General features: G+C 44.4%; 1 protein-coding gene across 2 annotated transcripts in view; it reads left to right on the forward strand.

Annotated features, from left to right (window-relative positions):
* Positions 1–26946, forward strand: part of LOC126266867 (neural proliferation differentiation and control protein 1) — a 1079198-nt gene extending 1052252 nt beyond the window's left edge. For both annotated transcript variants that reach the window (XM_049971491.1, XM_049971490.1), the window contains exons 7-8: positions 6682–6787; positions 24387–26946. In XM_049971491.1, coding sequence (XP_049827448.1) covers positions 6682–6787; positions 24387–24536 — 256 coding nt within the window. In that variant the 3' untranslated portion in view covers positions 24537–26946. The remainder of the gene's footprint in view (positions 1–6681; positions 6788–24386) is intronic.
* Positions 26947–27761: the final 815 nt, after the last annotated feature.

The raw sequence follows: 27761 nt of genomic DNA on the forward strand, positions 1-27761 counted from the left end.
GGAGAATAGCAGCCTGCATTGCTGCGAAAGGTGGATATACACTGTACTAGTGCCGACATTGTGCATGCTCTGTTGCCTGTGTCTATGTGCCTGTGGTTCTGTCAGTGTGATCATGTGATGTGTCTGACCCCAGGAATGTGTCAATAAAGTTTCCCCTTCCTGGGACAATGAATTTACGGTGTTCTTATTTCAATTTCCAGAAGTGTAAAATAAATTAAAGAAACTGGATGGCAACGAGAATCGAACTCGAGCGGCTGAATTGTCGTTCTGGACGCTTACAGACTGGGCCGCGCCACTAACTAGAGAACTCATATTCAGACATTGGCACAACGTGGTCAAAAAAACTTTAGAGAGCGTATTCTCTTTTCCTACGGCCCACTCAGGCGAAATATGTGGGGAACCTTAAAGGGTCATAGACTTGCTTCTACTTACACAGTTTCAGCCAAATCGGGTGAGATTCGTCCCGCGGCTTCTCCTCATAAGTTTACTTGTAACGCGCTTTGATGCACATTAATGCGCGATTGAATTCCTAAAGGATGCGGATGACGAGTCGCAGAGAACGTTACGTTAGTTCCTGCAGTTACTGGCTCTGAGCACTATGGGACTTAACATTTGAGGTCATCAGTCCCCTAGACTTAGAACTACTTAAACCTAACTAACCTAAGGACAGCACATAAATCCATGCCCGACGCAGGATTCGAACCTGCGACCGTAGCAGCAGCGCGTTTCCGGATTGAAGCACCTAAAACCGCTCGGCCACAGCGGCCGGCCCTGCAGTTACTATCTCGCAACCTGTGTCGGTTTCATATATTATGCAAGCGGATGTTTAGTGGCTGCGCTGCAATACTCATATAAAATTGGAAAATCGGATGGTTAATCAAATATGCAAAGTTATCTGTATTAAAACACTATTGCTAACACCATATGAAGAAAACTGAACTTAAATATCTCAAGGATTTCCTTCAATGTTCCCTCAATCATCGGAGTTCTCGAAGGCAAACTTGTCAGAATACGAAATCCAGAAGTTTCAAGGTCCTGATAGTTCACTTACAAACATTTGTTTCTGTAGTGCTATTTGCGCTGTGTGACTAGCCGGCCGTTGTGGCCGAGCAGTCTAGGCGCTTCAGTCCGCGACCGCGCTACTGCTACGGTCGCAGGTTCGAATCCTGCCTAGGGCATGGATGTGTGTGATGTCCTTAGGTTAGTTATGTTTAAGTAGTTCTAAGTTCTAGGGGACTGATGACCTCAGATGTTAAGCCCCATAGTGCTCAGAGCCATTTTTGAGCTTTGTGACTGTTACCATGGCTGTAGTAGACATTCGCGCTTTTCGAAAAAACAGCTACTCAGGAATTTTCAGAGACTCCTTCTGTCTCAGAAACCCACTGGAAAGTCTTTGGATGTTCTAAAACAGAGGCCTTTGAAAGAGAACAACGATATGGAACTTCCTTACGTATCGTTGGCGGTGAAGCATTTGGACTGATAAAAAATTTAATAGGACCCTACGGCGGAAAGCAGCTGACTTACGGAAACAAGATAGTTAAATACCGATAAACTTTATGTTAGTATGTCGAATGTACTGTACTTCTCGTGTAGCGTTTAATAATTGAAAAAATGGTTCAAATGGCTCTGAGCACTATGGGTCTTAACATCTGAGGTCATCAGTCCCCTAGAACTTAGAACTACTTAAACCTAACTAACCTAAGGACATCATACACATCCATGCCCAAGGCAGGATTCGAACCTGCGACAGTAGCGGTCGCTCGGTTCCAGACTAAAGTGCCTAGAACCGCTCGCCACACCGGCCGGCAACTGACGCGATAATGCGAAATGAATTTGATATGGAACTGTAATACTTAAGTCGAAACAAGGCATTTGCAGCAGCGACATACCCTTAGAATTAATCAGATCTTTCCGCTGATAACCCGCATCACGTGGTCGTGCGGTAGCGTTCTCGCTTCCCACGCCCGGGTTCCCGGGTTCGATTCTCGGCGGGATCAGGGATTTTCTCTGCCTCGTGATGGCTGGGTGTTGTGTGATGTCCTTAGGTTAGTTAGGTTTAAGTAGTTCTAAGTTCTATGGGACTGATAACCATAGATGTTAAGTCCCATAGAGCTCAGAGCTATTTTTTCCGCTGATAACCCCGGTGTTGAGCATCGGTAAGCTCCTCCAACGAGTGTTTTGGGACAACCAACTGACAAAGCTGTTAGACCTGGTAAACATGATGTATGAGACAGCCGAAGTAAAGTCAAACTTAAAAAAAAAATTAATTGCTCCAAACCCAAAGAAAGTAGATGGTTCAAATGGCTCTGAGCACAATGGGACTTAACATCTTAGGTCATCAGTCCCCAAGAAATTAGGACTACTTAAACCTAACTAACCTAAGGACATCACACACATCCATGCCCGAGGCAGGATTCGAACCTGCGACCGTAGCAGTCCCGCGGATGCAGACTGTAGCGCCTAGAACCGCACGGCCACAACGGCCGGCGAAGGTAGATGGTGGCAAGGTGTGAGAATTGCCTAACGTTGAGTTCAGTAAGTTCTAGTTGCAAAATACTAACTCGAATTAACTACACCATAGACGAAAGACTGCTGGAGTCGACCTGGGGAAAGAAGAGTCTCGGTTACCAAGAAACGTAACACGCGGTATAGTTTGAATACAGTTAGTCAAAAAAAGCCTGGATTACAAAGAATACCCAACGAAGGTAAGTAATTAAACGAAACGAAAGAAATAAATGTACTACGTTACTTCTTACATAAATTTATCTAGCTGACCTTCAGTTTGAGGCTACCTTGGTACATATTCGAGTTTTGCTGCGCTGAGTGGGGAAACAGAATTCATTTCAGTCAACTGATGATTTCTTACATTTGTTATCCCCATAAAAGTAAACTGAAACATTTAAAATTATAATGTATTGCCCAGTTGTCAAGGGATTCGGCAGAAACATCAGAGGTCCCATATCACTCCAACTGCACATGCCCCATACCATTAAATAGCCTCCCCCTGCTGACATGCTGGGTCCCTGGATTCATGAGGTTGTCTCCATACCTCTGCTCGATACAATTTGAACGGAGACTCGTCCGACCAGGCAACGTATTTATTTTAAACTAAGCTACAATTACATATGCTCTTGCTTGGATTCCAGAGAAATATAGGAACATCCGAGGCAATACGACCCTACGATTTATCTTACAAGATAGGTTAAGGAAAGGCAAACCTACGTTTATACACTGAAGAGCTAAAAAAACTGGTAAACCTGCCTAATATCGTGTAGGGCCACGACGTGGCATGGACTCGTCTAGTGTCTGAATTAGTGCTGATGGGAATTGAACTGTGAATCCTGCATGGCTATCCATAAATCCGTGAGGGTACGAGAGAGTGGAGATCTATTTTGAATAGCACGTTGCAAGGGCTCCCAAATATGCTCAATAATGTTCATGTCTGGGGAGTTTGGTGGCCAGCAGAAGTGTTTAAACTCAGAAGAGTGTTCCTGGAGCCACTCTGTAACAATACTGGACGCTTGGGGTGTCGCACTGTCTTGCTGCAATTGCCCAAGTCCGTCGGAATGCACAATGGACATGAATGGATGCAGTTGATAGGACAGGATGCTTACGTACGTGTCACTTGTCAAAATCGTATCTAGACGCATCATAGGTCCCAAACCACTTCATCTGCACATGCCCCATACCATTACAGAGCCTCCACCAGCTTCAACAGTCCCCTGCTGACATGATGGGTCCCTGGATTCATGAGGTTGTCTACATACCTGTACACATACATCCGCTCGATACAATTTGAAAGGAGACTCGTCCGACCAGGCAACATGTTTCCAGTCATCAACAGTCCAATGTCGGTGTTGACGGGCACAGGCGAGGCGTAAAGCTTTGTGTCGTGCAGTCATCAAGGGTAAACGAGCGCGCCTTCGGCTTCGAAAGCCAGTATCGATGATGATTCGTTGAATGATTCGCACGCTGACACTTGTTGAAGGACCAGCACTGAAAACTGCAGCAATTTGCGGAAGAGTTGCATTTCTGTCACGTTGAACGATTCTCTTCAGTCGTCGTTGGTCCCGTTCTTGCATGATCTGTTTCCGGCCGCATCGATGTCGAAGATTTGATGCTTTATCGAATTCCTGATATTCACGTACACTCATGAAACGGTGGTACGGGAGAATCTCCACTTCATCGGTACCTCGGAGGTGCTGTGTCCCATCGCTCGTGCGCCGACTGTAACACCATACGTTCGGACTCACTTAAATCCTCATAACCTGCCACTGTAGCAGCATTAACCGATCTAACAACTGCACCAGACATTTGTTGTCTTGAAACTTCCTCGCAGATTAAAACTGTGTGCCCGACCGAGACTCGAACTCGGGACCTTTGCCTTTCGCGGGCAAGTGCTCTACCATCTGAGCTACCGAAGCACGACTCACGCCCGGTACTCACAGCTTTACTTCTGCCAGTATCCGTCTCCTACATTCCAAACTTTACAGAAGCTCTCCTGCGAAACTTGCAGAACTAGCACTCCTGAAAGAAAGGATATTGCGGAGACATGGCTAAGCCACAGCCTGGGGGATGTTTCCAGAATGAGATTTTCACTCAGCAGCGGAGTGTGCGCTGATATGAAAAAGCTGTGAGTACCGGGCGTGAGTCGTGCTTCGGTAGCTCAGATGGTAGAGCACTTGCCCGCGAAAGGCAAAGGTCCCGAGTTCGAGTCTCGGTCGGGCACACAGTTTTAATCTGCCAGGAAGTTTCATATCAGCGCACACTCCGCTGCTGAGTGAAAATCTCATTCTGGAAACTTGTTGTCTTATTTAGGCGTTCCCGACTGTAACGCTGTATTCTGCCTGTTAATATGTCTGTGTATTTGAATACGAAAAAAATGGCTCTGAGCACTATGGGACTTAACTTCTGAGGTCATCAGTCCCCTAGAACTTAGAACTACTTAAACCTAACTAACCTAAGGGCATCAGACACATCCATGCCCGAGGCAGGATTCGAACCTGTGACCGTAGCGGTCGCGTAGTTCCAGACTGTAGCGCCTTGAACTGCTCGGCCACCTCGACCGGCATTTGAATACGCATGCCTATACCAGTTTCATTGGCGCTTCTGTGTAGCATTTGTAGACTTAGAGGTACCTTTTGACAGTGTGGAATGGAACACTGTTTTTGAAATTCTGAAAGTTCAAAAATGTTTCAAATGGCTCTGAGCACTATGGGACTTAACATCTATGGTCATCAGTTCCCTAGAACTTAGAACTACTTAAACCTAACTAACCTAAGGCCAGCACACAACACCCAGTCATCCGAGGCAGAGAAAATCCCTGACCCCGCCGGGAATCGAACCCGGGCGTGGGAAGCGAGAACGCTACCGCACGACCACGAGCTGCGGACAATTCTGAAAGTAGCAGGGGTAAGATACAAGAACGAAAGGCTATTGACAACTTGCACAGAAACCATACGGCAGTTGTAAGAGTCGAGGAGCATGTAAGGGAAGCAGTAGTTGAGGAGGGAGTGAGACACGGTTGTAGCATATCCCTGATGTCATCCAGTTTGTACACTGAGCAAGCAGTAAAGGAAACCAAAGAAAAATTCCGCGTAGGAATTAAATTTCAGCGAGGAAGAAATTGAAAATTTGAGGTTTGGCGATAACATTGTAATTCTGTGGGAGACAGCAAACGACTTGGAAGAGCAGTTGAAAGGAACGGACGATGGCTTGAAAGGAGAATATAAAATGAACGTCAACAGAAGCAAGACGAGGATAATGGAATGGAATCTAATTAAATCAGTTAATGTTGAGGAATTAGATTTGGAAACTGTAGAATTAAAGTATTAGTTCTGTTCTGCTATTTGGTCAGCAACATAACTGATGCTGGACGATACTCTGCCCATCACACTTAAGCGCCTGGCAGAGGCACTGGCAATAGCAAGGACGCACTTCTGAAGAAATTTGTTAACATCGAATGTAGACTTAACTGTCAGAAAATATTTTCTGAAGGTATTTGTCTGGAGTAGAGCCATGCAAGGGAGCGAAACATGGACGTTAAACAGTATAGACAAGAAAAGAATAGAAGCTTTCCGAATGCGGTGCTACATAAGAACGCTGAAGATTAGATGGATACATCACATGACTAATGAGGAGGTAGATTGGGGAGTCAAGAATTTGTGGCACAACTTGACTTAAAGGAGGGGTCGGTTGATAGGAAACCTTATGCGACATCAAAGGATGACCAATTTAGTGTTGTAGACGAGTTTGGGAGGGTAAAAATCGTAGAGGGAGACAAATAGACGAATTTGGTAAGTAGATTCAGAAGGACGTAGGTTGCAGTAGTCGGAGAAGGGGCTTGCACAGGATAGAGTAGCACCGAGAGGTGCATCAAACCAGTCTCCGTACCGAAGATTACAGCAACGACAATGATCTTACTAAGCAACACGACACAAGCACAGCACTTCACTGATCGTATTGTTTGTGTTGATCTGTTGTTGTATTGCAGTGTATGGTGTGTGTAATGTTGTGTTGAGAGACTATAGTTGTGTTACAGCCATGTATAGCATGTAATGTTGTGTTCACTTGTTGTAATTGTTGTGTTGTATCTGTATGGTGTTGTGTTGTCATTGTTGGTGCTGTTTTTGTTGTTATGTTACAGCTCGACACCGTGTGGTGATTTTTGTTATGTTACAGCCGCACAGGCGCCAACGAGCGTCCGGGTTCAGTGTCTGAGGCGGAGAGCGACGAGGAGGGTGAAGAGGGCGACTACACTGTCTACGAGTGCCCAGGACTCGCTCCGGTCAGTATACCAACGCTACACTGCGCTACACTAAACTACATTACACTACATATGGCATACGGGCCGCGTAGTAGAACGACAACCAAGGGAGGTTCGTTCACTGCAGTTTCAAAACCCGTGTTCAGCTGCGTCCACAGGACGTCTTTTTGTTCTTCTGTTATACTTGGCGCACGCGCCTGACGCTTTATACAGTAGCGCAAGGTGTTACATGTAAATGAAGAAGGCGCGTCACAGCGCGCAGCTTGCCGCCGTCCGTGGGAAGGTGTTGGTTGGCTTGGGCCCATCGTTGGCCCCTTCACCAAGTGCCCGCCCGTTTCGTAGTCTCTTGTTGGACGTCCCTGCCTACTATGGGGACTGGCAGTAAATGCAGATGCCTGGAGTTCACACGAGGGCAACTTGCTTACTCTGGAATTCCACTTAAGAAGATTATCTGATAATTAGTACACTACAGGCCATTAAAAATGCTACACCACGAAGATGACGTGCTACAGACGCGAAATTTAACCGACAGGAAAGAGATGCTGTGATATGCAAATGATTATCTTTTCAGAGCATTCACACAAGGTTGGCGCCGGTGGCGACACCTACAACGTGCTGAAATGAGGAAAGTTTCCAACCGATTTATCACACACAAACAGCAGCTGACTGGCGTTGCCTGGTGAAACGCGGTTCTGATGACTCGTGTAAGGAGGAGAAATGCGTACCATCACGTTTCCGTCTTTGATAAAGGTCGGATTGTAGCCTATCGCGATTGCAGTTTATCGTATCGCGACACTGCTGCTCTCGTTCGTCGAGATCCAATGACTGTTAGCAGATTATGGAATCGGTGGGTTCAGGAGGGTAATACGGAACGACGTGCTGGATCCCAACGGACCCGTATCACTAGCAGTCGAGATGACAGACATCTTATCCGCTTGGCTGTAACGGATCGTGCAGCCACGTCTCGAGCCCTGAGTCAACAGAAGAGGACGTTTGCAAGACAACAACCATCTGCACGAACAGTTCGACGACGTTTGCAGCAACACGGACTATCAGCTCGGAGACCATGGCTGCGGTTACCCTTGACGCTGTATCACAGACAGGAGCGCCTGCGATGGTGTACTCAACGACGAACCTGGGTGCACGAATAGCATAACGTAATTTTTTCGGATGAATACAAGTTCTGTTTATAGCATCCTGATGGTCGCATCCGTGTTTGACGACATCGCGATGAACGCACATTGGAAGCGTGTATTCATCATCGACATACTGGCGTATCACCCGACGTGATGGTATGGGGTGCCATTGGTTACACGTCTCGGTCACCTCTTGTTCGCGTTGACGCCACTTTGAACAGTGGACGTTACATTTCAGATGTGGCTTTGCCCTTCATTCCATCCCTACGAAACCCTACATTTCAGCAGGATAATGCACGACCCCTTGTTGCAGGTCCTGTACGGGCCTTCCTGTATACAGAAAATGTTCGACTGCTGCCCTAGCCAGCACATTCTCCAGATCTCTCACCAATTGAAAACGTCTGGTCAATGGTGGCCGAGCAACTGGCTCGCCACAACACGTCAGTCACTACTCTTGATGAACTGTGGCATCGTGTTGAAGCTGCATGGGCAGCCGTACCTGCACACGCCATCCAAGCTCTGTTTGACTCAATGCCCAGGCGTATCAAGGCCGTTATCACAGACAGAGGTGGTTGTTCTGGGTACTGATTTCTCAGGATCTATGCACCCAAATTGCGTGAAAATGTAATCACATGTCAGTTCTAGTATAATATATTTGTCCAATGAATACCTGTTTATCATTTGCGTTTCTTCTTGGTGTAGCAATTTTAATGGTCAGTAGTGTAATAATAAGAGCAGGCAATCGGTAGGATCGTACAGACACGGGTACGGATAACGAAAGAAAGAAGCTGAAAATAGCATATTCCGTTTTCCGAAATTCATCCACTGAAAAAGATCTGGCTGCAGTTCCTGCTTCTAATAGCAGCACGAACACCAAATCAAGAAATCTTATAATAAGTGACCATGAGGGAAAAAATCAAGTTTAAAATGTTCGGCAGTGGAAAGGTGACCTAATAGAATACCAATACGATTCTGCGTAGACTGTTCGAAAGAATTTGTTCCTTCTCTAGCTTTAGTCCAAAGTACAGGGGTGGAAAAAATGGAAGTACCAAAAACACAACACATTGCAATGTCTAATACGGTATAGAAGAGCCGTTGGCATTCAAAATACGAGTAGAGTATAGTCGTCTCGGATGGACATAGATTCTGTAAAGTCATTAAGCTGATCCATTACGGATATCTGACAATCCGTTACTGTTAACTGAAGGTAAAACCATAAAATTGCAACCAGCCATTTATTGAATAATTATTTATTATTCCATGAAGAGGTTTTTGAACCTTTCCAGGCTCATCTTCAGATGGTTTTCTGGAAGTTACATTGCTGTTTCTAGAAAATGTTGGGTGCTGGCTCTGTGACAAGAAGATGGATCATGCTGTAATGTATCGCTGTGAGTATTATTTATATGTCGATACCGATCCAAAATCTTAGTTTTGTAGTTACTGCGACAGTATGGACAGCTTTTCACTGTTAGTGTCCCTGTGTCTGCCTCCATTTTGACGGTCAGTTGGTACATCACTTCATACACTTTTACACAATCGTTATGATTTACACTGTGATAGCGAAACTTTGGTAGCATCCAGCATGTGCTATACAACTATTGCTTGTTACAAAGACCTTGAAAAAGAGATATGGCATAAGTCTACTTTGCTCAGAGATGTAATTTGGTTTTGTTTGCGTGTATTAAAGTCGATATGTGGACAGATATTTTAATTAGGCTGGCGTTAACATGCGAGCACAAAATAAAATAAATAAATAACTGAATTACTAGAAGAACAAACTTCAAGCGATCTTGGTCTTATTTCTGTTCGTAAATTAACGTATAATTCAGTCACTATATTAGCAAATACTTTAATCAAGATTGGCATTAACATGAATGCCCAGGAATAAAACAATACAGAGTTATAGTATTTGCAATGATATGCAGCTGTTTGTATGACCATGAACTTTAGATTTAGATTTAAAACAACCTTCAAATGAAATGCTGACTTAGTTCTGCTCTTACATTAACATGATCTGGAATATTAGTTGGGGAGATTGTTTATTTTAGCTAAAGGTAATATGTATAAAAGTTATAGTATATGTAATAATAAAATTGATTGCTTGTAGTTGTATGTATTTACATCCTGCAAAGTTTTCAAGGAAATCTTATACCATTCTTCGTGCAAAATAGTAGCAAATTCAGGTAATGATGGTGCAAGTGGATAGCGATCGCGCCCCAAAGTAGGCGAATAAGTCTCAATAATACTGAAGTCTGCTCACTGGGGTGGACATGGGAGACGCGACAATCTATCCTCGTGCTCACATCATCGGTCCTGGATGAAGCGATCTGTATGAACAGCAGTTAGTCTGTTGTAGAATTTTCGAACAGGACTTATGCCGGTGTATTATGGTCTGCTACGTAGAAATCAACGCGGACTCCGAAATCAACGATCATTTGAAACGCAACTCACTCTGCCCATCTTTCAAATATAGAAGGCAACAGATGCCTGCGTCCGAGTGATGCTGCATTTCTTGGCTTTCTAAGAGCGTTCGAAACCGTTCACTACTACAAACATGTAGAATACCAGACCAGCTTCATCACTCGCTTGAAGAACGTTGTATATCGATCTTAACGGAGAGAAATCTTAAGCGTAAAAGTAACTTGGGGTATTCCGCAAGGGAGTGTTATAGACGTATTACTGCTCTGAATATATGTGAACGAGCTAGTGGGTAACGTCACAAGCTGTTTTATACGGAGAAGTCTCAGCAGATCAACGCTTGGTGCAGAAGAACTGGCAGCTAACCTTCAACGTAGATAAATGTAACGTATTGCACATTAATAAAAGGAAAGGCCCGTTATTGTATGATTGTACGATCGCAGAATGATCTCTGGAATCTGACACATCCGTAAAATACGAGGCTCATTGAAAATGTATTGGCAACTATTTTTTGTATCGAAAATGATAACGATTTAAACAATTCTGAAATATGCAAGTGGGAGGTTAGTTCATATGTAAACATTACACATAGGGAGATGGATGAATACAACAGCTATAAAGATGTACCACGCGAAGAAAGACAAAAAAGTTTTTCGTTTCAAACGTGTTTCACTGTGAGTTGCAACAGTACACAATAGTACATTACAAACTACACACATTCCACGGCATCAGAGTCTACCCAAGTATCCACAGCAACATGGAGTGCTGGTACACTACTGGCCACTAAAATTGCTACACCAAGAAGAAATGCAGATGATAAACGGGTATTCATTGGACAAATATGTTATACTAGAACTGACATGTGATTACATTTTCACGCAATTTGGGTGCATAGATCCTGAGAAATCAGTACCCAGAACAACCACCTCTGGCCGTAATAACGGCCTTGATACACCTGGGAATTGAATCAAACATAGCTTGGATGGAGTGTACAGGTACAGTTGCCCATGCAGCTTCAACACGGTACCACACTTCATCAAAAGTAGTGACTGGCGTATTGTGACGAGCCAGTTGCTCGGCCACCATTGACCAGACGTTTTCAATTGGTGAGAGATCTGGAGAATGTGATGGCTAGGGCAGCAGTCGAACATTTTCTGTATCCAGGAAGACCCGTACAGGACCTGCAACATGCGGTCGTGCATTCTCCAACTGAAATGTAGGGTTACGCAGGGATCGAATGAAGGGTAGAGCCACGGGTCGTAACACATCTGAAATGTAACGTCCACTGTTCAAAGTGCCGTCATTGCGAGCAAGAGGTGACCGAGACGTGTAACCAATGGCACCCCATACCATAACGCCGGGTGATACGCCAGTATGGCGATGACGAATACACGCTTCCAATGTGCGTTCACCGCGATGTCGCCAAACACGGATGCAACCATCATGATGCAGTAAACAGAACTTGGATTCATCCGAAGAAATGACGTTTTGCCGTTCGTGCCCCTAGGTTCGCCGTTGTGTACACCATCACAGGCTCCCCTATCAGTGATACAGCGTCAAGGGTAACCGCAGCCATGGTCTCCGAGCTGATAGTCCGTGTTGCTGCAAACGTCGTCGAACTGTTCGTGCAGATGGTTGTTGTCTTGCAAACGTCCTCTTCTGTTGACTCAGGGCTCGAGACGTTGCTGCACGATCCGTTACAGCCATGCGGATAAGATGCCTCTCACCTAGGCTACTAGTGATACGAGGCCGATGGGATACAGCACGGCGTTCCGTATTACCCTCCTGAACCCACCGATTCCATATTCTGCTAACAGTTATTGGATCTTGACCATCGCGAGCAGTAATGTCGCGATACGGTAAACCTCAATCGTGATGGGCTACAATCCGACCTTTATTAATGTCGGAAACGTGATGGTACGCATGGCTCCTCCTTACACGAAGCATCACAACAACGTTTCCCCGGGCAACGCCGGCCAACTGTTGTTTGCGTATGAGAAATCGGTTGGAAACTGTCCTCATGTCAGCAAGTTGTAGGTGTCACCACCGGCGCCAACCTTGTGTGAATGCTCTGAAAAGCTAATCATTTGCACATCACAGCATCTTCTTCCTGACGGTTAAATTTCGCGTCTTTAACACGTCTTCTTCGTGCTGTATCAATTTTAATGGTCAGTAGTGTATTTCCTATGGAATTACGATTGGATGATTTATCCGACCATTCGAGGAGCGACAAGTGTTCTCCAAATCAGGAACGCAATCGTGCAGCCTTCTGATCACATCTGTTGGCGTCGAGGAAGACGTTAAAGTCCACCACATACTGATCATGAAGATGTAGCAGAAGAGCAACGCTTGGCTATCGAGAATGTTGAAATAAAATCGTGATTTATGCTCACAGAATCCTGAAAACACCCTCGAAACATCAGAGAACCGCTTCTGGCACGAACTGCACCTTCCACACACTGTGGGTTAAACTAGTCATTGGGGGTCGGTGCATTCATCTCTTGCATCACTCCTGGTTATCGGCCAGTATGGCGGACAGCAGTCAGGTTGTACCCCACTGCTTTCTGAGGCGCCTCCAGGCATACCTTGTCCAGAAAGGTCGCCGGACCTCCCTCCAACTGAGAATATTTGGTGCATTATGGGCAGGGCCCTCCAGCCAGATCAGAATTTTGACGATCTCCCTCACCAATTGGACAGAATTTCTCAGGGGACACCGGGTTCCCGGGTTCGATTCCCGACGGGGTCAGGGATTTTCTCTGCCTCGTGATGACTGGGTGTTGTGTGCTGTCCTTAGGTTAGTTAGGTTTAAGTAGTTCTTAGTTCTATGGGACTGATGACCATAGATGTTAAGTCCCGTAGTGCTCAGAGCCATCTCAGGGGGACAACCAACAATTCCATCAATCAACACTAAGCCGAATAATTACTTGCATAAGGGCCAGTGTCTTACCGTGGCTGTTGTTCGCTGTGGAGGTATTGAGAGTATTTAACAAAACTTGTAGCGTCATCACACACGCCACAAGTGCAACAGGATTCCGATAGGGGCACATGCCTGCCAATGTTCGAAATTAGTTCGTGCATTACCCGGAGGAGGCGCTAACACAGCCCTCCTTTAACATTGCCTATTGTCTGTCCGTTCGGACCAGAAATGAAATTTTGCACAAAACCTGAAAGTAAGCATACAGGACAAACTAATATACACCTTAAAAAGATCACAATGGTCGTTAGGGAGCACTGTAGGTGGTGGCAGTGGTACCAGGCAGTCATGTGAACCTCCACAGGTGGCGTACGTCAAGGCACGGAATCCGTATGTACGTGACACTCAGTTGTATGGATTTAGCACAGTAAGATGGTTCGACGTAGAGACGTGACAGAATTGGTGGAGGAACCTATCGTATTAGTACGTGCCCATGACTAAGAAATTTGTTGATGTATTAACCCAGACTGTCCAAAGTATCTACAACGAATGGTGTACCATTCGCAGCCTTGTAACTCGGAATAATAACAGTGATCGTTAGACGGTCCCAACCGACTAGGCCCGGAGATGAGTGTCATACCTTGTGAATGACACTCAGCTCCAAATCCTACAGGAATTCCTGTTGTCAGCGATTGTAGGTCGTAACCAGCCAGTGTCTGAGCAGACATTGCAAAGCCAAATGCGTGCACCTGATGTCTGGAGTCACGTACATAGCAAAAGACCATTGTTCACAGAAATAGACGATAACTGAGTGGTCCCGTGTAGTATCGTCCGAAGAGTCATGATTTCGCCTCTTTTCGAGTGATGCAAGAGATGAATGCACCGACCCCCAATGACTAGTTTAACCCACAGTGTGTGGAAGGTGCAGTTCGTGCCAGAAGCGGTTCTCTGATGTTTCGAGGGTGTTTTCAGGTTTCTGTGAGCATAAATCACGATTTTATTTCAACATTCTCGATAGCCAAGCGTTGCTCTTCTGCTACATCTTCATGATCAGTATGTGGTGGACTTTAACGTCTTCCTCGAAGCCAACAGATGTGATCAGAAGGCTGCACGATTGCGTTCCTGATTTGGAGAACACTTGTCGCTCCTCGAATGGTCGGATAAATCATCCAATCGTAATTCCGTAGGAAATACACTACTGGCCATTAAAATTGATACAGCACGAAGATGACGTGTTAAAGACGCGAAATTTAACCGTCAGGAAGAAGATGCTGTGATGTGCAAATGATTAGCTTTTCAGAGCATTCACACAAGGTTGGCGCCGGTGGTGACACCTACAACTTGCTGACATGAGGACAGTTTCCAACAGTTGGCCGGCGTTGCCCGGGGAAACGTTGTTGTGATGCTTCGTGTAAGGAGAAGCCATGCGTACCATCACGTTTCCGACATTAATAAAGGTCGGATTGTAGCCCATCACGATTGAGGTTTACCGTATCGCGACATTGCTGCTCGCGATGGTCAAGATCCAATAACTGTTAGCAGAATATGGAATCGGTGGGTTCAGGAGGGTAATACGGAACGCCGTGCTGTATCCCATCGGCCTCGTATCACTAGTAGCCTAGGTGAGAGGCATCTTGTCCGCATGGCTGTAACGGATCGTGCAGCAACGTCTCGATCCCTGAGTCAACAGATGGGGACGTTTGCAAGACAACAACCATCTTCATGAACAGTTCGACGACGTTAGCAGCAGCATAGACTATCAGCTCGGAGACCATGGCTGCGGTTACCCTTGACGCTGTATCACAAATAGGGGAGCCTGCGATGGTGTACACAACGACGAACCTAGGGGCACGAATGGCAAAACGTCATTTCTTCGGATGAATCCAAGTTCTGTTTACTGCATCATGATGGTCGCATCCGTGTTTGGCGACATCGCGGTGAACACACATTGGAAGCGTGTATTCGTCATCGCCATACTGGCGTATTACCCGGCGTTATGGCATGGGGTGCCATTGGTTACACGTCTCGGTCACCTCTTGTTCGCAATGACGGCACATTTCAGATGTGTTACGACCCGTGGCTCTACCCTTTATTCGATCCCTGCGAAACCCTACATTTCAGCAGGATAATGCACGACCGCATGTTGCAGATCCTGTACGGGCTTTTCTGGATACAGAAAATGTTCGACTGCTGCCCTGACCAGCACATTCTCCAGATCTCTTACCAACGTAAAACGTCTGGTCAATTGTGGCCGACCAACTGGCTCGTTACAATACGCCAGTCACTACTCTTGATGAACTGTGGTATCTTGTTGAAGCTGCATGGGCAGCTGTACTTGTACCCGCCATTCAAGCTCTGTTTGACTCAATGCCCAGGCGTATCAAGGCCGTTATTACGGTCAGAGGTGGTTGTTCTGGCTACTCATTTTTCAGGATCTATGCAGCCAAATTGCGTGAAAATGTAATAACATTTCAGTCAATGGTTCAAATGGCTCTGAGCACTATGGCACTCAAGCGCTGTGGTCATTAGTCCGCTAGAACTTAGAACTACTTAAACCTAACTAACCTAAGGACATCACACACATCCATGCCCGAGGCAAGATTCGAACCTGCGACCGTAGCAGTCCCACGGTTCCGGACTGCGCGCCTAGAACCGCGAGATCACCGCGGCCGGCACATTTCAGTCCTAGTATAATACATTTGTCCAATGAATACCCGTTTATCATCTGCATTTCTTCTTGGTGTAGTAATTTTAATGGCCAGTAGTGTACCTCGCTCTATCTGGAACATTGGGTGAAGCGTTTCAACCACAATCGCTGCAGTTTGGTAGCTCTGTAGGAAATAATCATCAGTGTATGTCTGCAACAGGATATGGTATACGTGAACAAACTTGTGGAGTCCCTTCCTCGTTCATTGAGGCAATTATGAACGCTAGAAGCGATTTTGCACGTTATCTGCTTGATTTCTCCGCTGGCTGATTAAATTTTTGTCCAACGCCCTTACGTATCTTTATCCATAATGATCTCGTCGTAGATGGGCCATTAAGCTTCAGTCTTCCTTTCTTTTTCCATATTTTGGCTAAAGATCGCCCCCTCCACCTTCAATTTGAAACGTGACGATTATAGCAAGTAAATTGACGCCGGCGACAACGAACGCAGCCAAAGTGGCCTTCTGGTATACGCGCAGCTGGCCGCTCCCGTGAATACAAGCTCACTAGGCGTGCTGTGCTCTGGTGACGGAAAATAGCGGCTCATCCGCTTGAGATTCCAGTAATTGCCACTTAACAATTCGACGGCACCCATCTCCTCTCGTTAGTATGAGCCGGCGTTGCGTGCTGAGCCTAAGCAGAAATTCGTGTTCTGGGTGACTGGACAACAAAGAGTTAGCGGCTACGCTGTGAACGTTCCACACCACAGTAAAGGCCAGCAAACGAGCCTAGGGAACCGCAAACAAGCCCGGTAGCTGTGCAGCCGGTTGTCGCGGTGACGGAACAGTGAAGGCGCAAGGTACGCAAGAGTGACAGATTTTGTACAAAATTGACAGGGAAACCGGATTAGTTATACACAGTCTAATAATAATAACGTATGCCTTCCTCGGACAACACTGAAGAAAAAATGAGCATACTGATATAAGAGAGTGTCCTAATTAACTGTGCTCTTAGGGTCAAAGAGTCAAACATCAAAGTTAATTGTAGCAGGCGTATAGAAACAGTCTTAGTAGAGTTGCATTGCTAATTGTTTAAGAAAGATTCGTTGCTTTTGACATGACAATAATTTCTACTTGAACGGAGATAGAAACCTGGAAGTAATTTTAACTTGCGCATAGCGATACGAAAATTTTATTTTCGCGAGAAGCATCAATTTTATAAGGATATGTTTTACAAGCATTCACATACAACCTTGGAATACTTATTACAATTACATGTAGAATCAATGTTTTCTTTTACATTTCACAAATGTTCAACGTGCCCCCACCACCATATAGAATATTCTGTCTTTTCTCGAGCGAGGAAGCTACTCTACCTTGAGAATGGCTGGAAGGTTGTCAGCCGAAATATTGGAACAAGAATGAAAAATATTCCGGATGTACGCCAGAAAGAGATGCAATACTCAAAGTCATTCACGTTTCTGCGAACGTGTCTGGAAATAGTTTTGTGAGATTGGATGAATCTTTTTTAGGCTTCCCTTGGCAGTTCTTATTTTACTAGTAGTGAATGTAGTTGTAGTCGTAGTCGCTGCGCAGTGACTAATACTGACAGGTGACAGAGATAATAGTAAACATCAGTTAAATGTGACAGAACAGGACGGATACCCATGGCTTTTTCTCTGTGAGCTGGGAGAAGAAACGATAAAAACTTCCACCCGAACAGGCCATGGAGGCCCAACGGTACCGACCGGCCGCCGTGTCATCCTCAGCCCACAGACGTGACTGGATGCGGGTATGGAGGGCACGTGGTCAGCACACAGCTCTCTCGACCGTATGTCAGTTTACGAGACCGGATCAGCTACTTCTCAATCAAGTAGCTCCTGAGTTTTCCTCACAAGGGCTGAGTGCACCTCGCTTGCCAGTCAGATGGTCACCCATACAAGTGCTATCTCAACCGGACAGCGCTTAAGTTCTTAAGCTCGGTGATCTGACGGGGACCGGTGTTACAACTGCGGCAAGGCCGTTGGCTTGAGTAGAAATGATGTCTCAGGAAAACTGTTTGTAGAGTAGGTTAGGTAACCATCGAAACGTTGAAGTGGATGTTGTAAAGATATACACAAATAAGGAAAAAGGTATACGAGAAACATTGCAAGCTTATATTAACGATAGGTGTACAGAAACAACCACACTACTGATTTACATAAATTTACATTTTGTGTAAATCAGTCCATTGTTGTTACTGTGAAGTTGGACTAGAATGAGTAAAGAATATAGAAATGATACTTTCGAAACCATCGGACCATTTGACTTTACAGTTATTATGTTATTTTCTGAATAACAAAGTATGCCCTTCTGATCTTTTACTTTTATTACCGTTTATTAACCTTTAACCTACATACCTGAAAAAATTCGAGCGAGATCTTAAGTCGTAAAATTCTTGTGAGTCCACTGCTGTCAGGTGCAAAATTTTAATGTATGCACTCGATCAGTACTAGGTCGATGCCTTTTACTACAAACTCTCCAATCTCCAAAATACATGTTGTCGATGAACAGAAAATACTAAATTTGTACTTCAAAGCGTACGAACGCTGTAGTGTGAGGAGTGTGTTGTATGCTTTGCGTTTCAGACCTTTATGTATTTATTTATAACGTGCATATATACAGACCTGCTAGCTAGAAATAAATCCACCCCTCAGTCGTTTATTACGTATAATAACTATTACTCTGATTTCATTTTGCAGCCCTTTGGAAGAGATAATTTGCAGCTAATTCATTAGTTAGATAACACTACATACTAACTAAATTTATCTGCATACTAACTGTGTACTTATACTAATTAAGGACTTGGTCCTTCTGAAACATTCCCTTAGAAAAATTAAGAGTGAGAGTGCTGGAAAAACACTTACATTATTTGATTTTCAAACAGCTGAGCAAAACCGAACGTACTCAGACATTCCTCTATTTACTTATTCTGATCATCACTAAACTGACACACAATATTTTTAGTGCAACTCAGTTTGACTTTCAATAATCCCTACAAAAGAATGGCCCTGACTAGCAATAAACTATACCTTTCATGAATCACTTACCACTCAAAAATCTTCGTTACTCAAACGACTGCAATACAGCGAGCGCCAATACTGCCAGCTAAATAAACGATTCTAACTACTGAAGGCACTAAGTACTGATAGGCATAGTTAGCAAATGAAAGATTTTCATAGAGAACAAACAATGTATATACCTTAATAGCGTGTAAAAGTCATAATATATATAATTTTGTGACATCAAATTAAACAAATTTCCTTTCTCTGACGGACACACGCCCAGATCGTCAACTCAAAACTCTGACATCTCTCTCCCCAAATCCACCACTGCTGGCGGCTCACCTCCAACTGCCCAACGCTACGTGCTTTTCACATCCAACTGCGCAACTCTACAATAGCAAATATTCCAACAATGCCAACCAGCCACAGATTGCACACAGCGTGGTGAGCGATTTTCATACCCAGCACTACATGGCATTACCAACATAAAAACCTAAACAGCCTACTTACACTTCTTTAACCGAATTTTGTTGAACAATAAATACCAGCAGGTTTCAGTCTTTGGTACTAGATAATGTTTCTGCAATCCGGAATATTTTGAACAGGATCAATATTTCAACTTTGATGACTTACATATTGCCCTAAAACTACCCACTGGTGTGCCACTACGTCCGCTCCGGTAAGGATATGCACTGCAACAATGGGGAGAGCCTAGGTTATCATTCCAGATCATGCCTTTTAAAGCATGTCTTTGTCACGTCCTTCACTTTCATTTACACCTTTATAATCAATTCTTTACAGCGACTCAGTGTTACTCTTTTCTTTTATTTAAATATAAAACTGATGTGCCCTCCTTGGATATGTTTTCAGCTGTTTCGTTTAACATGTATCACTTTGATTCGTACCTTAAGATCATGTGTACTGTTTCATCCCCTATTTCACTTCTTTCGGATTTTACGTCTCTAAAACGAATACGTTCCTGAAAAATATTGTCAGTCGAGTTTCTTTGCATGGCCATCCTGTGCAGAAAGCACAGAACTATTTGTTTTGTAAATAAAAACGTCTTCTCTTGCTGCATTGTGTTTCATTTTCCCAGAAGAATTTCGTCTTTTTTCACTTTAAGGGATCATCAGTGGGATGGTTCTTCCTGTTTTTAGTTGACATCGGTGTTTGTTCTCATCTGGCCATATGAATGTCGCGCTATCGCTCTGTTTACGCAACATAGGAGTGTTTGTTGTGTTTCGACATTTTTCTTCCATTTTTCATTTTTGTTTGTATTTGTTGTTTTGATGCATTATCAGCCCTCTGTCACAAGTGTAGACGTAACACTAATATACACTCCTGGAAATGGAAAAAAGAACACATTGTCACCGGTGGGTCAGACCCACCATACTTGCTCCGGACACTGCGAAAGGGCTGTACAAGCAATGATCACACGCACGGCACAGCGGACACACCAGAAACCGCGGTGTTGGCCGTCGAATGGCGCTAGCTGCGCAGCATTTGTGCACCGCCGCCGTCAGTGTCAGCCAGTTTGCCGTGGCATACGGAGCTCCATCGCAGTCTTTAACACTGGTAGCATGCCGCGACAACGTGCACGTGAACCGTATGTGCAGTTGACTGACTTTGAGCGAGGGCGTATAGTGGGCATGCGGGAGGCCGGGTGGACGTACCGCCGAATTGCTCAACACGTGGGGCGTGAGGTCTCCACAGTACATCGATGTTGTCGCCAGTGGTCGGCGGAAGGTGCACGTGCCCGTCGACCTGGGACCGGACCGCAGCGACGCACGGATGCTCGCCAAGACCGTAGGATCCTACGCAGTGCCGTAGGGGACCGCACCGCCACTTCCCAGCAAATTAGGGACACTGTTGCTCCTGGGGTATCGGCGAGGACCATTCGCAACCGTCTCCATGAAGCTGGGCTACGGTCCCGCACACCGTTAGGCCGTCTTCCGCTCACGCCCCAACATCGTGCAGCCCGCCTCCAGTGGTGTCGCGACAGGCGTGAATGGAGGGACGAATGGAGACGTGTCGTCTTCAGCGATGAGAGTCGCTTCTGCCTTGGTGCCAATGATGGTCGTATGCGTGTTTGGCGCCGTGCAGGTGAGCGCCACAATCAGGACTGCATACGACCGAGGCACACAGGGCCAACACCCGGCATCATGGTTTGGGCATCGATCTCCTACACTGGCCTTACACCTCTGGTGATCGTCGAGGGGACACTGAATAGTGCACGGTACATCCAAACCGTCATCGAACCCATCGTTCTACCATTCCTAGACCGGCAAGGGAACTTGCTGTTCCAACAGGACAATGCACGTCCGCATGTATCCCGTGCCACCCAACGTGCTCTAGAAGGTGTAAGTCAACTACCCTGGCCAGCAAGATCTCCGGATCTGTCCCCCATTGAGCATGTTTGGGACTGGATGAAGCGTCGTCTCACGCGGTCTGCACGTCCAGCACGAACGCTGGTCCAACTGAGGCGCCAGGTGGAAATGGCATGGCAAGCCGTTCCACAGGACTACATCCAGCATCTCTACGATCGTCTCCATGGGAGAATAGCAGCCTGCATTGCCGCGAAAGGTGGATATACACTGTACTAGTGCCGACATTGTGCATGCTCTGTTGCCTGTGTCTATGTGCCTGTGGTTCTGTCAGTGTGATCATGTGATGTATCTGATCCCAGGAATGTGTCAATAAAGTTTCCCCTTCCTGGGACAATGAATTCACGGTGTTCTTATTTCAATTTCCAGGAGTGTAGACACTGTATGTAACACAGTGAACACAAAGAAGTTACGTCTATATTAGTGTTTTGTCTAAACTAGTGATGGAAGACTGATAATGCATCAAATAACAACTGCAAACAGAATGAAAAGTGGGAAGAATAATGTCGAAACACAAAAAATATGCTCATATTGCGTAAATAGAGCGGTAGTGCGACTTCCATGTGACCAGATCAGAGGAAACACCAATGCCAACGAAAAACAGGAAGAACCATAGAACCATCCCACTAATGTAATTTCTTAGACTTTCCCGACGATTTGATGACATCTCGTGGAAATCGGGTTTTCTGCCGGATATCAGCGTCTCCAAACACGATATTTCGATGTCATTACTTGACGTCTTCATCAGGTGTTCCCTGAGACTGGGAACACCTGATGAAGACGTCAAGTAATGACGTCGAAATATCGTGTTTGGAAGACGCTGATATCCAGCAGAAAACCCGATTTCCACGAGATGTCATCCCACTAATGATTCCTTAAAGTGAAAAATGGCGAAACACGTCTGGGAAAATAAACCTCAGTGCAGCAATAAAAGGCTTTTTTATTTACAAAACAGATATATATTGTTAATTGTTCCAGTACAAGTAGGATGTAACCAGATTGAAACAGCGAGCGTACGTGAAAATTGCTTTTCTCGCTGGCAGCAGTGCTACTTAGTTTCATGCGACCCTACGAGCAGCTGTGGATGATAGAGCATTACCCAGGAAGGTCACGTTCATTCTGGCGTATGACAGCCACGAGATTCTGAAGTGTCACCCTGTTAGGAACGATCTCGCTGTCAGTGCCCAATACTATCACAACTTTCTGCTGAACCAGCTGCGTTGTACACTTCGAAGAAAACTTTCGCCACCGCTGGATAATGCAATAATACTCCATGATAACGCCACAGCCCACACTGCAGCGTCCTCATTAATTGTGTACAGTCGTGCGAGTGGCAAATCATCGGCCAACCACCCTAATAACCAGACTTCATTACATGCAATTTCGACCTCATTTTGCAACTGAAGAAACCATTGCATGGGAGACCGTTTCCGCAGAGGCGGATATCCACAAGGCCTTTCAGCGACAAGTGGCATACAGTGATGTCGGTGCCAACGGCAAAGCTGTGTGGATGCACGTGCGGTGGCGCGGCTCTTTCCGTCCCTTTGCGACGAACCTGCACCTACATGTGAACATTGCCTCAGCAGATCATCAGTAGGAAAGCCGAGTGAAACCTACTGTACTTCGACGTGAACCAGGCTGCAATTGAAGTCACTAATCTACGTTTCGGAGAAACACGAAATGAAAGGTTGGAAATTTTGTCCTCAATTAATATATTCTGAAACTTAGGTGAACAAGTATCACTGCCAAGCCCGTGATAGTCTTAACACAGTCACTCATGATCCCTTTCACTCACGTTAGCAACTTTATGGTGTTGCATTTCCCGAAAACGTGACAGCTACTAAAATACTGATTGTTTTTTTATTGAGAACGCTCGCCAAATATTAAGTCTGTCGGTATCAAATGCAGTCACAGATTTTAGCCACCGACCTGTTCAACACGCCGCGCGGAATTTATGTCTTTTCTCGTCAGAAATTCACTTAAAAAATTCCGAGATTTCTACGCACACATCAGAATAATTATGCCGTCACTTTACCTCACTTTTGCTGTACGAAACACTGCTGGATCCGGCAACTTCTCACTGCTATCGGAACTACAACTACACGTCCGAACTGTTTCATGGCTAGGCTCCCACTCTTCCCTAGAATACTCTAAGTCTTCTCTACCAGCAGAAGAAGGCGCGCGAAGAATATTGCTTTACCGTTGGTCAGTTTACTCAACATTCTCCTGCGTCAGTCTGCGCTTTTCATCTATAACCAATCGCAAAATAATAAACCTAACGACTGCACTTTTCACCGACGTAATTATCTAATATGCTGAAGTTTTGCTTATGCATAAAGTTATTTACTATTGTTAATTAACTTTCCCTTTACTATAAACGTACGTTACAAATCTATTGTACAAAAATCCCCTTTGTCCATAACCACACTTCTTCGAAATGTTCCCACACTAAATTCCGCTACATAATTCGTTAAACAATTATCTTCATATTAACCTTAAACCACACTCACGCATTATTCGTACTGCTAAAACACATTTATAACATTTTACATACACAAAGAGACATAATAACACTTTATGAAAATACTAGAACAGTTTATGAAAAACATTCTATTACTTTAGTGCAGTCTAGTGGGCACAATCTAAACTAAAACCACAGTCCCCCCTATCCAGTATGGTCCTCTATTGGCTGATACATAAACTACGTGCGCGTCCAGTCTTGTGTCACCATCTGTCACAGTCCAGCTCTGAGACACATCTCCCACTTAACCGCCTCCAAGGCAGGATCGTTATATGGCGCTACGCCTCACACGGGGGGACTGTTTTCAAGGACAATAGTTGAATTTTATTCATTTTTGTTCCAACTGTGCTCGCGCACAATAAATTTACACAGAGTTCCAATGCGTGCGTTTCGTTTCAACTTTTGCCATGGCCTCCTGCATTAGCACCCTGTTTCATGTTGTCATTCAGATACACACATTATCGATAGATATACGATGGTTACCATGACTTATGAGATGACCCTCGTATCTCTATGAAACTGTTGTTTATTCTTATGGTGTTGTTTCCCGTGTTGCAGACCGGCGAGATGGAGGTGAAGAACCCGCTGTTCCAGGACGAGCCGACCCCCGCCACTCCCGCCCCCAAAGCCGCCTCCGCCCCCGCTGCCCCCGCCGCCCCCACCGACCAGCCACAAGACCCGCCCCCGCAGCAGAAGAAGCAGCCATAAGTGTGCCGACGAGACGCGCTGCACTTGCCACTGCTCTGCCGGCGCAGCCGCATTCCTTAACGTTTGTCATCACTACGCTGGCCACGCGCCTCTCTCACCCCAACAGTCCCACGCGTCACCTCGCTCAACCGCTGCACGCCGCCACCCTTACCGTACGCTACAGTTGGAATGTGACGTAACTCGCAGCATTGCTACTTTTCGTATCCTGCAGCCTGCAGAGCGGTGGAAAGTGTAGCCTTTTCCATAATACAGTACTATTATATGTAGTTTAATTTGTTTCTGGGTGGAGTTTACCGTAAATATTAATCCCGAATTTGCCGAATTATCGATAATGCAGAGAACTATCGACATTGCTGCTTGTAATAATATCGTATACGTTGGCATGTACGTCTAGTCGCACCACAAACCGTAGGCCGCGTAAAACCGCAGATTCCTCGTATATGTACCCCACTGTTAATCACCCTTCATTAGACAGGTCCCTGTTGTATTCGTGGTTGTTCACTAGGTGTACCGCGAATTATTTCACGCTTCCTGCATAAATTTTATCGAGGCCCTTTCAATTTACGGCCCCATTTCAGAAAAGTTCTATCAAGCCAAATGAGAATAGGGAACAAACTTCAAATGTTCAAGAATATTCGTAGAAAGGCCTACAGCCATATGTAGCCCTCGTAAAACAATCCTGAAGCTATGTTAAGTTATTGATACCATGATAACTGTAATAACAAGATTGCGAATTTACCTTGTTATTTGTATAAAATTAGGAATCTCTGTATAAAGTTACAGTGACCAACATGAAATGTAAGTGCTAGATTGCCGTTTCGAAGCCTAATGAAGGCGGGAGCAACTATGTCATACGCAGGGCGAGTCAGGAGAAAATGTAGATTTTTCGAGGGGTGGATAGAATTAGTGATTCTGAACAAAAACAGTCTTATGAGCATATGTCCTGCTCTTAACAGTGTCCTAGGAAACTAATAAAAACAGTAGGGAACAGGACAAATGCAGGTGATATCGAATGAAGTGTTGTGATTCTGATCTAATGTTTTCTTTAATTGTGTACATTTCCTCACAATAGATGTCTGAAAAGTCCAGCATCAACTGCAATGCCTTTTGCAGTTCTTGTACACAGCTTCTGTGTTACTAGTTTGATCTCATTCGTACGACCCCTTACATGAACATGCAAATGTGAAATACGAGTGAAAAGTTTCTCCTTCGAGTCCACTCTGCGCTTGTATACTTCACTCTTAAACTAACACAACAAAGAGTGATCCACTGGTGTAAGTCGGGAGACCTCGATGGCCCAGATCGATCGATCTATCTATGATCGACCCAACGCCCAGGATGTCAGTTGCCTTATGAAATGTGTAGGAGCTCCGTCGTGCTTTAAGTATATATGACGTCATCTTTCCAAAGGAATATCCTCCAAGAATGGAAGGTTGGTAACACATTTTGAAGTAAATCAAGATACCGTACTAAGAACATTATCGAAAACAACTGGACTGATAAGTTGGTCGTCAATAACACCGGTCATTAAAGACACTAGGCCTACGTAGCTTCGGTTATATTCTCATGTGAGTGCTAATGAAGGACATGCGACAGACGCCCGTGGTTTTCAAACTGCTGTGCGTCGGATACGGTTAATAAAAGGGCGTACCTTCATTTGAAATTTTTTGTTCAGAATCACTAATAGTATCACCCATAAAAGCATGCACCTTTCCTTCAGAGTCACCCTGCATATGAATGACTCAAGCGAAAGAAATTTACGCAGAAACCGTAAAATAATTTACTTTATTTCATCCAGTATTTCATAGTAGTAAAACTCTTTTTCTTTTTCTCTTTTTTTTAACTTTTGTATTGGCACATGTTTACGAAATGTTGTAATGTATGGATGAAGTTATCTTGAGAATAAAGAGGTAATAAGCAGAGGCATTGTTAAAAGTAATCAAACGAGAGCTATACAGTCATATCAAGGAAGAAGAGGGAAAAGGGCGGGGGGGGGGGGGGGGTAGCTTTCTGTGTACTGAGAGCTAGAAAGCTGCAGCCCTAAAGACAAGTTCGTCTCTTATGCTCGTAACATTTATCATTTTAATATAGTTTCGAGTTACTGGAGCATTGCACCACTAAGTCGCATTTATTTCTTTCAAGTTGGAAGTCCATCCACTAATGAACTAAACAAAGATTATATTTTAACTGAAAAGTAACTGTTCTCGCGCTGTCAAAAAATTATATATATACGTGTACATACATGATTTATTTTGTGTAATCCTACCGAATAGAATTTATGCAGATGTATAAATATATTGTACTATACAATAATTTAACAGTTCTATAGGAATAATGTGTTACTTGCGAATGTGGTACATTTGTTCTGAGACGAATTTAATAAAGTTTTACCAAATATTTGTTTAATATATTGATTTGTGTTACATCCCCATGGACCATAGACCCCTACAAATTGTAGGATAGCGACAAACTGTTGCTGCTTTGTTTGAGTGCACAGACATTGCATCTCAGTTCTAGACAGGTTATTTACAAAATTATAACAGATTATTTTATTTCTTGCTACTTATGCTAATTTTAACTACACATTGAATGTCAGTATCCACACATTTTTTGAGTCATGCTCAGATAATATAATTCAAATACACACTTTTAATGAAAGTTATTTTAATTCTTAATAGGACATACATGTAATCAGTATCTAATAGCCGTTTTTAAAATGAAAAACCAAAAACTGAAAATACCGAAAAATACTTGGCGTTATGTGCATTATAGTTCGTCATCATACTCCACTCATTGCAGATGCGTTTTTTCTGTGGACTCCTCTATTACAACCAAAAATATTTGACTTTTAAGTTAGAAACGTTACTTTTTCGTTTTCTTAAGTTTATATGTAGATGACTGAGTGTTGAAAGCAACTATTTATACGTATTTAAATAAACCATTTTGTCAGAGCAGTAAATGTGTTTCTCTTCAAAGACAAAATGTTTAGCGTTATGTTCGCTTGATTTTAGAACATTAGGTCATCAGGTGGTGGTACCTGTATGGTCAACATCTGCTAGTTACTTTCATGTTTTCACTCTCGACCCCTGTAAGTGGTGTGATACCGAGGCAAGTACTTTGCTTTTCGCCTTATCTAAAAAGCTGTTTAAACTTGCTGTTACTTTTTTAGGGCCCAATAATGTTCCAGCAGTTTACACAGCTCCTTGGAGAAACAGACTGAGGGAT

Source organism: Schistocerca gregaria, chromosome 4, assembly GCF_023897955.1.
Source record: "Schistocerca gregaria isolate iqSchGreg1 chromosome 4, iqSchGreg1.2, whole genome shotgun sequence".
NCBI lineage: Eukaryota > Metazoa > Arthropoda > Insecta > Orthoptera > Acrididae > Schistocerca > Schistocerca gregaria.